At 55.0% G+C, this 12,348-nt stretch overlaps 1 protein-coding gene across 14 annotated transcripts in view; it reads left to right on the forward strand.

The window, feature by feature from the left end:
• LOC118910261 (leukocyte immunoglobulin-like receptor subfamily A member 6) overlaps window positions 1-12,348 on the forward strand; it is a 91,030-nt gene that overhangs the window by 48,514 nt on the left and 30,168 nt on the right. For 3 of the 14 annotated variants that reach the window (XM_057496635.1, XM_057496634.1, XM_057496636.1), the window contains 7 exons: window positions 8,562-8,864; window positions 9,236-9,352; window positions 9,656-9,698; window positions 9,774-9,808; window positions 9,978-10,027; window positions 10,754-10,903; window positions 10,981-11,296. In XM_057496635.1, the coding sequence (XP_057352618.1) occupies window positions 8,562-8,864; window positions 9,236-9,352; window positions 9,656-9,698; window positions 9,774-9,808; window positions 9,978-10,027; window positions 10,754-10,903; window positions 10,981-11,127 (845 nt within the window). In that variant the 3' untranslated portion in view covers window positions 11,128-11,296. Of the gene's footprint in view, window positions 1-6,704; window positions 6,802-6,949; window positions 6,986-7,165; window positions 7,451-7,590; window positions 7,894-8,103; window positions 8,386-8,561; window positions 8,865-9,235; window positions 9,353-9,559; window positions 9,699-9,773; window positions 9,809-9,977; window positions 10,028-10,350; window positions 10,390-10,753; window positions 10,904-10,980; window positions 11,297-12,348 lie in introns of those variants that run through there. The other 11 variants (XM_057496628.1, XM_057496639.1, XM_057496627.1 and 8 more) reach the window with 10 other exon arrangements.

Raw genomic sequence — 12,348 nt, forward strand, 5'->3', positions numbered from 1 at the left:
TTGTGTTATATATGTGGAATGAAATATTTTACATCGGGAAAAGCACACACTGAAACTGTAAACAGGAATACAGATCACTTTTCAAGCACGACAGCGAAGGGAAATACTAAGCACGATGTTATTCCATTGTGTGCATTAAGTTCAAAGGAGAAACATTCATTATTTGGGGGACATAATTCTGTTTAGACCTATAAATATTTGAAGGGAAACCTTCCCATGTAATTCAGTGTAAAGAACAAGGAGACTTTGGAAGTTTTGTTGAAGATGCAAGCTGCTACCTGGACCTGCTGATGTTCTTATGGACTTTTATTTGTCGAGTGGCAAGTCTTTTGTTGTTAGTGGTAAATAACACCTTTCTATTCATAACCTATGCTTATTTTCCATAAAATTTAGTGCAATGGGGTTGAAGTAGGATGGAGGGGGCCATAGCCTTCCCTAGACACTGAGTACCAACCAAAGTTGCTCCTGATCTGGTAAAACAAACACTTCCCATGTCAGCACTAAGGTTCCCCCAAAACATGACCACCGTCCACCTGTTCAGCCTCACCTGAATCTACTCAGAGCCACTTTCCAGGTGAGACACTGGTCTCTGGACAAACCCACTGCCCAACATCACAGGATATGTAGTGAGGAATAGAAAATGGGTCCATATGAGCTTCCAGGCTCATCATGTCCCTGAATCTGAATGGGATGCAGGTCAGCAACATGGCCTTGGGGGCATTTGAGAGATGGGGTTCACCTGCCTCCAGCTTTGGTTGCCAAACCAATTATTTTTGGAGCTTAATGGTAGGAACTCGTATTATGCCATTCTGCTGACATCTCTGTGAATCTGATGTCTTGCTGAATCTGCTTTTTTGATTCTAACATTCTCCAAGTTTTGATATAATGTAATGTCATCACCCTTTTTTCTTAGTATTTCAGAGATTTAAACAAACATTCCATGTTGAAGTATTTTACTAACATCATGAAGTATTAGATTTTTTTAGTAATATCTTCTTACTGTTATTGCTATAATTAAATTGCACCATACATACTCAAGAAGAGAATGTACACACTAGCAATACGGAAGAATTAGGGATGTCTGGATTTTGACTAATAAATACTCAACATTTTAGGGACAATAGGACTTTTAATATGTGCTATATATATCACAAAATATTTTCCTTATTTACTTGATTTATATACATATATCACAAACCATTTTATACATATTATATAATATGTGTATTACATACATACCATATATATGGTGCTGACACAAGAACAGATACACAGGCTAATGAAACAGAATAAAGAGTCCAGAAATAAGCCCTATTGTAAGACCCAACGGCCTTATTCCGGTCTGCGCTTCCCCCCAGTGAGGAGACGAAGGCCACGGCAGATCGATGCAACAAGCAAGAGGTTTATTGTTATTCCAGCTAGCTGGGGTCCAAGTGTCTGCCCAGCGCAGCGGGTTTCAACAAGGACCCCGAGCACTCAGAGCCAAGGGTTTATATGGCATTTTCAAAACACTTAACTCTTAGTAATTTTCCACAGCTGCACATTATTTTTGCAAGTCATACATCCTGAGGTTAAGCGAGAGCAAGATAAGACCACTCCTCAATTGTTAGGGAGGTTCTGCACGATAAGCTTGGTATGTAAGATTAGCTGACCAAGGTTAGCTGACCGAAGGCCACAGCTGCCCCCAACCCGGTGTTCATGATTAGCTTGTTTTTCAAGGCCTTACCCAGTTCCAGTTTTTTTTCTAAGTCACATACTCAGAAAATGTCTTCTAGGCCCTTAAGATGGCTATGCTTATGCTAACTTATTTCCATTCTTACACTATCTGGTCAATTAATATGTGACAAAGGAGGCAAGAATAGACAAATAGGGAAAAGACAGTCTCTTCAGTAAATGATGTTGGGAATACCAGACAGCTGCATACAGGAGAATGAAACTGGATCACTCTTACTCCAGGCAGAAAAACAAACTTGAAATGGATTAAACGCCTAAATATAAGACCTGAAACCATAAAACTCCTGGGAGAAAACAGAGACAGTGAACTCCTGAACATCAGTATTTGTCATTTTTTTTCTGGATCTGTCTCCCCAGGCAAGGGAAACAAAAGCAAAAATGAACAAGTGGGACTACACCAAACTAGCAAGCTTCTGGACAGCAAAGAACACCATCAGCAAAATGAAAAGGCAACCTACTGAATGGGAGAAGATATTCACAAACTATATATCTGATAAGGGGCTAATATTAATATTCCTAATAAGGGGTTAATATCCAAAATATGTAAAGAACTCATACAACGCAACACCAGATTTAAAAATGGACAGAGGACCAAATAGACATTTTTTTAAAGAAGACATACAGATGGCCAACAGGCACATGAAAAGTTGTGCCACGTCACTAATCATCAGAGACATGAAAATCAAAACTACAGTGAGATATCACCTCACACTAGCCAGAATGGCTACTATCAAAGGCAAGAAATAACAAGTGTTGGCAAGGATGTGGAGAAAGGGAACCCTCCTACACTGTTGGTGGGAATGTCAATTGGTGAGGCCACTGTACAAAGCAGTATGGAGGTTGTTCAAAAAAGTAAAAGTAGAAATACCATTCAACCCAGTAACTCCACTTCTAGGAATTTACCTGAAGAAAACAAAATCCCTGATATGAAAAAATATAGACACCCCTATGTTTATTGCCACATTATTCACAATAACCAAGATAAGGAAACAACCTAGATGTCCACTGACAGATGATTGGATAAAGAAGTGGTACATGTATGCAATGGAATATTACTCAGCCATAAAAAGAAGGAAATCTTGCTATCTGCAACAATGTGGATGGACATTGAGGGCGCTATGCTCAGTGAAATAAGCCAGGTGGAGAAAGACAAATACAGTAAGATTTCACTTATATGCGGGATCTAAAAAATGAAACAAATGAACAACAAAACGGAAATAGGCTCATAAACACAGAAAACTGACTGGTGGTTGCCACAGGGGCATAGAGGATGGATGAAATAGGTGAAAGGGAAAAAAATTAGTAAGAATGTCTGATACCTTAGCAGACATTACATGGGTGTACACCCATGTCAAAACCCATCAAGCTCTACGCTAGGATTTGTGCATTTTATTGTGTGTACCTCAATACAAACATTTTTTAAGTAAAAATAAAACATGACCGAATTTGCAAATGGAAATCCTCTCAAATCAGAGTGAAATGAGCATGCATTTAGGGAGGAAAGCAAATACCAGGGGCATCGGCTGCTCTGGGAGCATTGACTAACCCCAGGTGGCCTAGAATTCTAGTTTTAAAATGGCAAAACAGGGGTTCAGGAGCAAATCTGTGAGCTCAAATACGGGTTGGGTTGGAGACTCCCTAAAACCAGGAACCACAAAGAACTGGGCCCTGAGAGAAAGGGCGGGTCACAAAAATAATTTTTACTTGAAAAAGCAGAGAGCAGAAAAAGTTGTGCGACTTGCCTTGGCTCCGGCTGAAGGGAAGAAGGTCGCCTCTGGGAACACACGTCTGCGGGCCCGCCCTCACACCGCTGCGTGGCCCGAGTTCATAGCACCCGCGTGTCTGGAAACACTACAGATCTTCACTTACCGGATGATGAGGATTTAACATTTATGGAGGCTGGTAGTGCCCCAGGGGCCTGGAGGAAGTAAAACCAAGTCGGGGAGAGGAAGTAGGTTTCCCCAGCACAAGCCACAAAAATCCCCACAAAGTTCCAGGGAATGTGAACTACAAGCAAAAAGGTCACGATACGCACAGAACATCTGGAGCAAGAGGCAGCCCGAACCGTAAGCAGAACCAGCCCCACAGAGAACGCAGGCCCTGGCAGGATTCTTAGCCAGAATATACACAAAATGAGACGGAAGTCTAAAGGTAAGTCACGTGTCCACAGCCTACACCCGATGTTCTCTATTCCATGTATAGAATCTTGGGACAGAGATGACTTAGGAAAATTGTCTGCATCTCCAGAGACCTTGTGATGAACGTCAGAATCAGTTCTCAGCGGGTTGGGAAATCCAGGCTATAGGATCCATGGCACCTTTAAATGACGTGGGGAAGCATGTATCTTTGGCTGCGGACCTGGGTCTTAAGAACCGTATTTGAGGTGCCTGAAATGGTCACTTCCAGAGTGGTTCTGAAGTGGACTTTTATTGACGTCCCTTCTAACAAATCTAACCTCCTAGTCTGTCACGCTGGTGATGGTGGGGGCACAATATGTCTGATCAACTGCCTTTCAGAAATACAGCTTGTATGTTGGGCAGACGACTACATGAAATTCATTTTGAAAAAATAAATGTAACGGTTGCAACATGCCAGGGACGGTCTGTTACACGATGACACAAGAGGCTTCATGGTGACTTTCTGTAACGGTTTTACATGGGAGCTTAGGGAGATATTTTTTTTAAGGTAAATTACAGTATCAATAGCCTGGGCATAAAATCAGAACAAGGGAAAATTCAGTCTAACCAGAGAAGTTTTAGCTGCTAATTAAAAGTACTTAAAGGGTTAGGGTTTGGTCAACTGAATTTATCCATTTGTAAATGTGCAAATGGTCTTTCATTCGGGGATTTCTTCATTTTTTCTGGGTTATGGGTTATAATCGAAATGAGTAAAATTAAAACCAAAATATTATTTAATGATTTTTATCAGATAAGAGCTTTCTGTTAGTATAAACTCCTTTCTGGGAGACATACATTCTTCTAACCCTTAAGTAGGTCACTTAATCTTTTAGTGTTTGGAGACAAATGAATAAATTTGTCCTTGAATATCAAGCTACAGATTTCGTGTTCATACTTAGGCACCCTGGCACCGACGTGTATTTCTGCATCTGTGGGAAATGCCCAGCCACTGGCCTCCTGGGCTGTTCCCAGACATCATCTCACACTTCCCTTCAACTCTCACAATATCCACTGGCCTCTCTCTTTCTGTTTCCCATGGATCTTAATTTTATAATTCCAGACTCTGTGTTGCATCGTAAAAGATGCCCTCTAAGTTGTATTCCAATTTCATACTATGATCTTCTCCCTGATGGAAAGATTATTTTGACTGTATTATAAGAGAGTATTATATTTCTCTCTAAGATATTTTTCTAATTCATTTATAAAATTCTGTACTCTTCTGTAATATAAACCCTGATGTTGTTCCAAGAAGCCGATTCCCTCCTTCATGTTCAGACACTTAAACATGCGTCAATTACAGTGAGTCGCATACGCCCTCGGGGCCTCTGTCCTCCGTAGGCAGAGCCCGTGCACGGGGCTGCAGACCCTCTTCCGCAGCACGACTCCCCACTACTGGGGTCACCCCTCCGCGCCCACCTGGGCGGACACTCCCCTCCCCCCGCCCTGCAGGAGCTTCTCCGGGGCTCCCCGAGGGGCGGGGCGCAGGCGCGGGTGGGGGCAGCGGTCCCGGCCCTTGGCGCCCACTTTCCCCACGTGGCATCTGACCAGGGCTGTGCCCGCAGGGACGGCCCCAAGGGGACCTCACACTCACCCGGGGACGCGCGCTCCCGTCAGACTCCCCTGGACAGACCCTGCTTCCCCCCCCCACGGGGGCGGGGACAGTGCTGGGCCGGGGGCGGGGGGGCAGAGGGGTGCCAGCGCCCGTCCCAAACCAGGGTGGGGGGACATCCCCTCTATTCACCCGGAGCCCGGAGCCTCCCTCCTGAGGAAACGGGCCCCCTCTCCTGTCCCCCCAGAAGGACACCTTCCCTCTGATGACCGAGGGCTGCGCCCGGCACCAGAGGCCACTCAGTCTGGCCTCTCCCGCTGTGGTTCCCTCTCAATTTCGGTTCCCTTTTTTTGCATAACTGTGGCTGCATATTTCAGAAATACAGAGACCATTTCTCGGCTTTACGGGCACATGGGGCTCTGGAGTGGGGACACCCATCTCCCACCTGCCCTGTGGGGCCGACACCACGACCTCTCCCGCCGCAGACGCCACACGCATCACCAGGCCTGCAGGTTCACAATGACTGACCGTCCCTGGGCACCACTGACCCGCGGCCACCCCGGGAGCGGGGTCGGGACAGCACGCGGCCCAGGAGGAGCCTGAGGCTCAGAGACGAGGCAGTGACACCCACGGACACACGGGCAGTGGGCGGCGAGGAACACTTACCCAGGAATCAGCTCTGTCCCGACCAGCCCTAACCACGCACTGCCCCCCCAAAGCTGAGGCGGACCCTGTGGGGGGCAGAGCCCTGCCCCAGGAACAAGGGGTGTGAGGAGGCAGGAAGGACCCAGGAGGTGGGGGGGGACTCCGTGCTCAGCAACTAGGGAAGCCCCTGAGGGGCGGGGGTGAGGAGCCCCCAGCCCAGCCCTGAGGTGGCCGGTTCCCTGCCCTGCTCCCCGTGTCCCCCCGAGGCTCACGGCCTCGGCGCCCCGGCCCTGAACGCACAGTGACCCAGCAGACGTGGGTCTGCAGCCCTGGGCTCTGAGGGCAGCTGGACACCGTGGCCCCTGAAGCATCCCCAGGGCTGGGGGACCCCGTCCGGGGCGAGGCCCCGCGGGATGTGCTGGTGGGGTGAGGGAGACCCCTGGGAGGAGGGCCGTGGCTGGTACCCCTCCCTTGGAGGGGCATCTCGGGGAGGCCTGGGGCTGCTGGCTGCTCCGCAGGGACCCAGGGCCGGGCTCCAGGAGGCTGTTCCCCTTCCTGCGGGCTGCAGACACATGGGCCCCGTGACACAGAGCCCTCCCCCCAGTGCCACGCCCTGTGGTCTGCCTGTCCTCCGGGCACCGTGGCCACAGGGAGCAGCCGCCATGACGCCCACCCTCACGGCACTGCTCTGCCTCGGTGAGTGCCCGGGGCGCCCTGGTCAGGGAGGGACCTGCCCCCCACCCTGGCCTGGTCTGTAGGGGGAGACCCCGGGGCTCAGCAGCCTCACGGGGAGGGGGGCTCTACTCAGGCTCCAGGGCAGGGACCTCACCGGACTCTCTCCCAGGGCTGAGTGTGGGCCCGAGGACCCGCGTGCAGGCCGGTGAGTCTGTCCCCAGGGGCCCAGCCCCTTCCTCCTCATGGGGACGATGGCCACCCCCCGGGCACCTGGGGATGGAGACCTGCAGGTCTGGGCTGAGCCGTTGGGCGCCTGGGAGGTTTGGGGCTGAGCTGGGGACCCGGGGTGGGAGGGCTTGGGACCCAGCCTCTGGTTTCCTTCCAGGGACCCTCCCCAAACCCATCATCTGGGCTGAGCCAGGCTCTGTGGTCCCCAAGGGGAGCCCCGTGACCATCTGGTGTCAGGGCACCCTGGGGGCACAGGAGTACCATCTGGAGAAAGAAGGAAGCTTACTACCCTGGAACATGCAGAGGCCACTGGGGCCTGGGGACAAGGCCACGTTCTCCATCCGAACCACGACAAAACCGCTCACAGGGACGTATCGCTGTTCCTATGACAGCCTCCCTGGCTGGTCAGAGCGTAGTGACCCCCTGGAGCTGGTGGTGACAGGTGAGACCCACTCAGGGCCCCAGCCCCAGGCTCTGCCCTCAGGAAGGGGGTCTGCTCTCGGGTGTCCCCTCTCCAAGCCCAGCCCTGGGGGTATGTGGGGATGTGAGCCCCATTTATCACGGCCGCCTCCCCTCTCCTAGGAGCCTACAGCAAACCCAGCCTCTCAGCCCTGCCCAGCCCTGTCGTGACCTCAGGAGGGAACGTCACCCTTCAGTGTCACTCATGGCAAGGATTCAAACAGTTCATTCTGACGGAGGAAGGACAACACAAGCCCTCCAGGACCCTGGTTGCACAGCAACTCCCTGGTGGGCAGCGCGAGGCCTTGTTCCCTGTGGGCCCCGTGACCCCCAGCCGCAGGTGGACGTTCAGATGCTACGGGTATTTCAGGAACAGCCCCCAGGTGTGGTCAGAGCCCAGTGACCCCCTGGACCTCCTGGTCTCAGGTGAGGACCAGCCCTGCCCCCTCTGGGTTTGGAGGCACCAGACAGGTTAGGGGGCTCTGCTCCCCGGGGACCCCAGAGCAGGGGGTGGGCTGAGGGGAGCCTGGGGCTCCTGGGCCAGAGACACAGGGGGTGGGAGTCAGTGAGACCCGGGTCAGGACGGGAGGGGGCTTGGGGAGCAGTCCCTGCCATGCCCGCTGGTCTTTCCCCCAGGTGTGTCCGGGAAGCCCTCCCTCCTGAGCCAGCAGGGCCCTGTCGTGACCCCTGGGCAGAACCTGACCCTCCAGTGTCACTCTGACGTCGGCTATGACAGGTTTGCTCTGACCCAGGATGGGGGACAAGGCCTCCCCCAGAGCCTTGTGTGGCAGCCCCAGGCCCACATCCCCCTGGGCCCTGTGAGACCCTCACACGGGGGCCGGTACAGGTGCTACGGGGGACACAGCCTCTCCTCCGAGTGGTCGGCCCCCAGCGACCCCCTGGACGTCCTGGTGGCAGGTGAGGAGCCGGTGGGTCAGTCAGGAGCCCAGACTCTGCACAGGGCCTGCCGGGGGCCCTGGTGGTGATGTTCAGATACGGGTGTGTGGGGACCCCAGGGAGGGAGAGAGGCAGAGAGGCTGGTGGCTACGTCAGAACAGGGCGGTGGCACCCCTCACCCACCTTCCTCTCCCTAGGACAGCTCCCGGACAGACCCTCCCTCTCGGTGCAGCCGGGCCCCACGGTGGCCTCAGGGGAGAAGGTGACCCTGCTGTGCCAGTCGGGGAGCCCGGGGGACACTTTCCTTCTGTTCAAGGAGGGGGCAGTCCAGCCCCCCCTGCGTCTCAGATCAAAGAACGGAACACAGCAGAGCCAGGCCGAATTCCCCATGAGCCCTGTGACCCCAGCCCACGGGGGCACCTACAGGTGCTACAGTGCAAACAGCAGCGCCCCCTACGTGCTGTCACACCCCAGTGACCCCCTGGAGCTCCAGGTCTCAGGTGAGGAAGGGGCTGCTGAGATGTCCTGAGCTGTGAGCTCAGGGCCTGTCCCGTCTGCACAGTGAGGGGAACACTGCTCAGGGTGGGGAGGCAGGGCGAGGTCCGGGGTTCAGGTAACAAGATGGTCAGGACGGACTCTCGGCCCAGATGGGGACTCTGGTTCAGGGGTCCTGCTGATGGGGTCCCGGAGCCCGAACCCGGGTCCCCCCGGGGCCAGGAGGGGAGCACAGGGAGCCAGTCCCGGGTCCCTCCCGCCCCCGCTCCCCACCTGTAACGTGGGTGGTGGGCGGCCTGCGGGCAGAGATGGAGGGACACCCTGCCTGGCCCCCAGCGGGCGCCCCTGAACGGCCCTGCGCCCCGCCCCGCCGCAGGCCCGAAGTGGCCGGTGCTGGTCCTCGTCGGGGTCTCCGCGGCCTGCGCCCTCCTGCTGGCCGTCCTGCTGCTGCTCCTGCTCTGCCGCCAGCGGCTGCGCAGGCGCAGGAAGCCGGGTGAGTGGGGACGGGGGAGCCGGGGCGCAGGGGGGGCTCCCGGGGCCCAGCCAGGGGGAACCAGGGCTGGGAAAGGTCAGCTTAGAAAAAGACCCTCCGGAATCTCAAACCCCACAGTCCAGGCAGGAAACACCCCGTGTCAGGGCACGCTTGCAAGTTTAAGGCACTTTTTCATCTTTCCGATCTCATCAAACACTGAAAGGTCAGGCAGGGATGCGCCCCCACTTTCTGGTTTCCTCTGGGATCCACGTGGAGGGGCGTCCTGACCCCCAGCCCGGAAGAGGCTGACTCCCCCTCCTGCAGGTGCTGCGGACGCCGAGCCCAGGGACAGAGGCCCGCGGCGCAGGTCAGTTTGTCCCCGCGGCCCCGGGGCCCACCCCGCACGCAGCCCCCGGCCCCTAACGCCCCGTCTCCCCCTCAGCTCCGGCCCCGCTGCTGACGCCCAGGAGACCCTCTGTGAGCAGGAGCGGGGCCCTGGGGACGGACTGGGCGGACTGGGGCCCCACACTGCGCGACTCCCACAGCACCTCACCCGGGGTCAGGGCGGCCTCTGCGGAGCAGGGCGGGGCCTGCAGCCTCACAGTCGCAGGGACTCTGAGCAAGAGCCACCTCTCTGTGCCCACAGATGCCACCGTGACGGACGCACAGCCGGAGGGGGTGGAGCCGGACCCCCAGGTGAGGCCCCTGCTTCCCCGGGGCCCGCCCGCTGCCGCACTTCACCCAGTGGACACTCTGTCCTCGCGTCCCTCAGCACAGCGTGCCCCACGGCTCGCCTCTCCCTCTTTGGGCACCTGGGGCGCGCTGCTGGGAACTCAGTCCTCCTGGACGCTGTGCCCTCAGCCCTCCTGGCTCCCCGTCCTCTGTCTGACCGGCTGGCTATCGGACGCGCCCCAGGGCCCGGGAGGGTGCCGCTGCAAAGAAACCACCCCGAGGTCCCTGGGGCCCTGCGTTCCTCCCCGACAGGGCTGCACGGGTTCACCCTTCCCCCACATCTGTAGGTGCAGCGGTGACCCCTGCCTCACCTGCCTCACCTTGAGGTGGGAGACATGTGGGGACGGGGTTAGGGTCCTGGGTGCTCTGCTGTGAAGGAAAAGGGAGCAAAAGGGGAGAGTGTAGGGGTGGGGCGGAGGGAGCAGCAGGTGCCAAGTTCCTGGGGCAGAGACCCGCTTTTTCAGGAAGGCAAAGTGTGGCTGCAGCCAAATGAGCAGAAGATCGTGCCGGGGTGGGAGTCAGAACCTTGGACAGCATCCCAATGGCCCGAGCCTAGGAAGCCCCTGAGGAGCCCATGGGGAGGGACCGGATCTGACTGGAAGTCCTGAAGCATCTCCCTGGCAGCCGTGTGGAAAACTGGCTGAGGGAGGGTGAGCGGGATCCAGACCAACCTCCCCACTGTCTCTCCAGCAGAGCACGCAGGACGAAGACGCCCCGGGGGGCACGCATACCCAGGTGAGCCGCTCCAGGTCAAGACTCAGCAGGGGAGCGGCCACCTCTCAGGGGATGTTGCTGGACCCGGACAGTCAAGCAGAGGAGGACAGGCGCATGGACAGTCAGGTGGGTCCCCTCCTCTCTGGGTCCCAGGCATCCCCACCCCAACCACATGCCTGCCCTCTCCCCCTCCCCCACTGCAGGCTGCTGCACCTGACTCCCCCCAGGAGGTGACCTACGCCCAGCTGAACCACCTGACCCTCAGACGGGAGACCCCAGCGTCCCCTCCCTCCCAGGCAGGGCAGCCCCCAGCAGAGCCCAGCGTGTATGCGGCTCTGGCCACCCGCTAGCCAGGAGGGCCTGACCCGCACGCCAGGGGGAGACTGCCGGCACCCCAAACCTGCCCCCTGGACACTACCTAACGACCCGCCAGCCTGGACTCCTCACGTGGACCCCCAGGAGCTCCTGGGACCCTCTGGGAGCCTCTGATCCTGCCGCAAGGACAGCCGATACTTTTATGTTTGGGAAATAAAGCCTCAGACGTCTCAGTAATCCCCAGGTGAAATGGGAAAACCACACGGGAGTGAGAGGGGGTTTTACATTGAGTCAGAAGGGACGTGGACACGGCAGATCCATGAAACGGAAAGTCAGGAACCGCGGGTGAATGTATCAGGATATAGTAGGAATGTAGGAAAACAGTCAGCGACCTAAGGTACTGTATCAGGCGTGTGGGAAAAGCGTCACGTTGCTCCAGACGAAGGCGGAAGGAGGGGAATACTGCCGAGAGCGGCACTAAGGGGGCCCAGCGAACCTAGAGAAAAGTCAGCAGAGCCAGAGAACCTCGTTCTTGAAAACTTTAATCACATTTATCAATCCCAGCCACACGGCCAAGGAAAACGAGAGAGAAGGCCCCCCCGCCCCTCATCAGGACAGCAGGGCAGGTGCCACAGACTGTGCGGAACAGACCGTTGTGAACCACTGCAGGCCAGCAAGGGAGAGACTGCAGGCGAAATGGACAAAATCCTCAAAAATATAATTTACCAAAATGATGGAGATAAAAATAAATGGAAGATACCTATCCCCTTATGTATACCTTGATGTTAGAATCAAAACTTGTCCCAGAACTGAACTGTGGAATCTAAATACATGACTGAGAGAAACAGAGAGTAGAGGGCGGTTCCCGGGATGGGGGTGGGCAGGAAATGGGGAGCTGCTGGCCTGGAGCACACGCTTCCTGTTGAAAGATAAATGCGTTCTGGGGATCTGATGGGCAGCTTAGCGATTATAGCTGATAATACTGTATCCTGTTCTTGAGTGATTCTAAGAGAGCGGACCTTAAATGTACCCACCACAGAAAAGAAACGGCAACTCGTGCAGGCACGGAGCTGTGAGCTGACAGTAAGACGGTGATCGTGTTGCAATATGTCGATGTGTCAGCTCAGGAGGCCGCCCTGGCCACTTCCCCCAAACGCTTATGCACTTGTGAAACACACACACCCCAACCTTGCAAAACCTTTCCTGTGACTAGAAAAAGAGGAAACACACCCAACACATTTTCTCAGTCAAGGAAA

This window comes from Manis pentadactyla, assembly GCF_030020395.1.
Source record: "Manis pentadactyla isolate mManPen7 chromosome 15 unlocalized genomic scaffold, mManPen7.hap1 SUPER_15_unloc_1, whole genome shotgun sequence".
Taxonomy (NCBI): Eukaryota; Metazoa; Chordata; class Mammalia; order Pholidota; family Manidae; genus Manis; species Manis pentadactyla.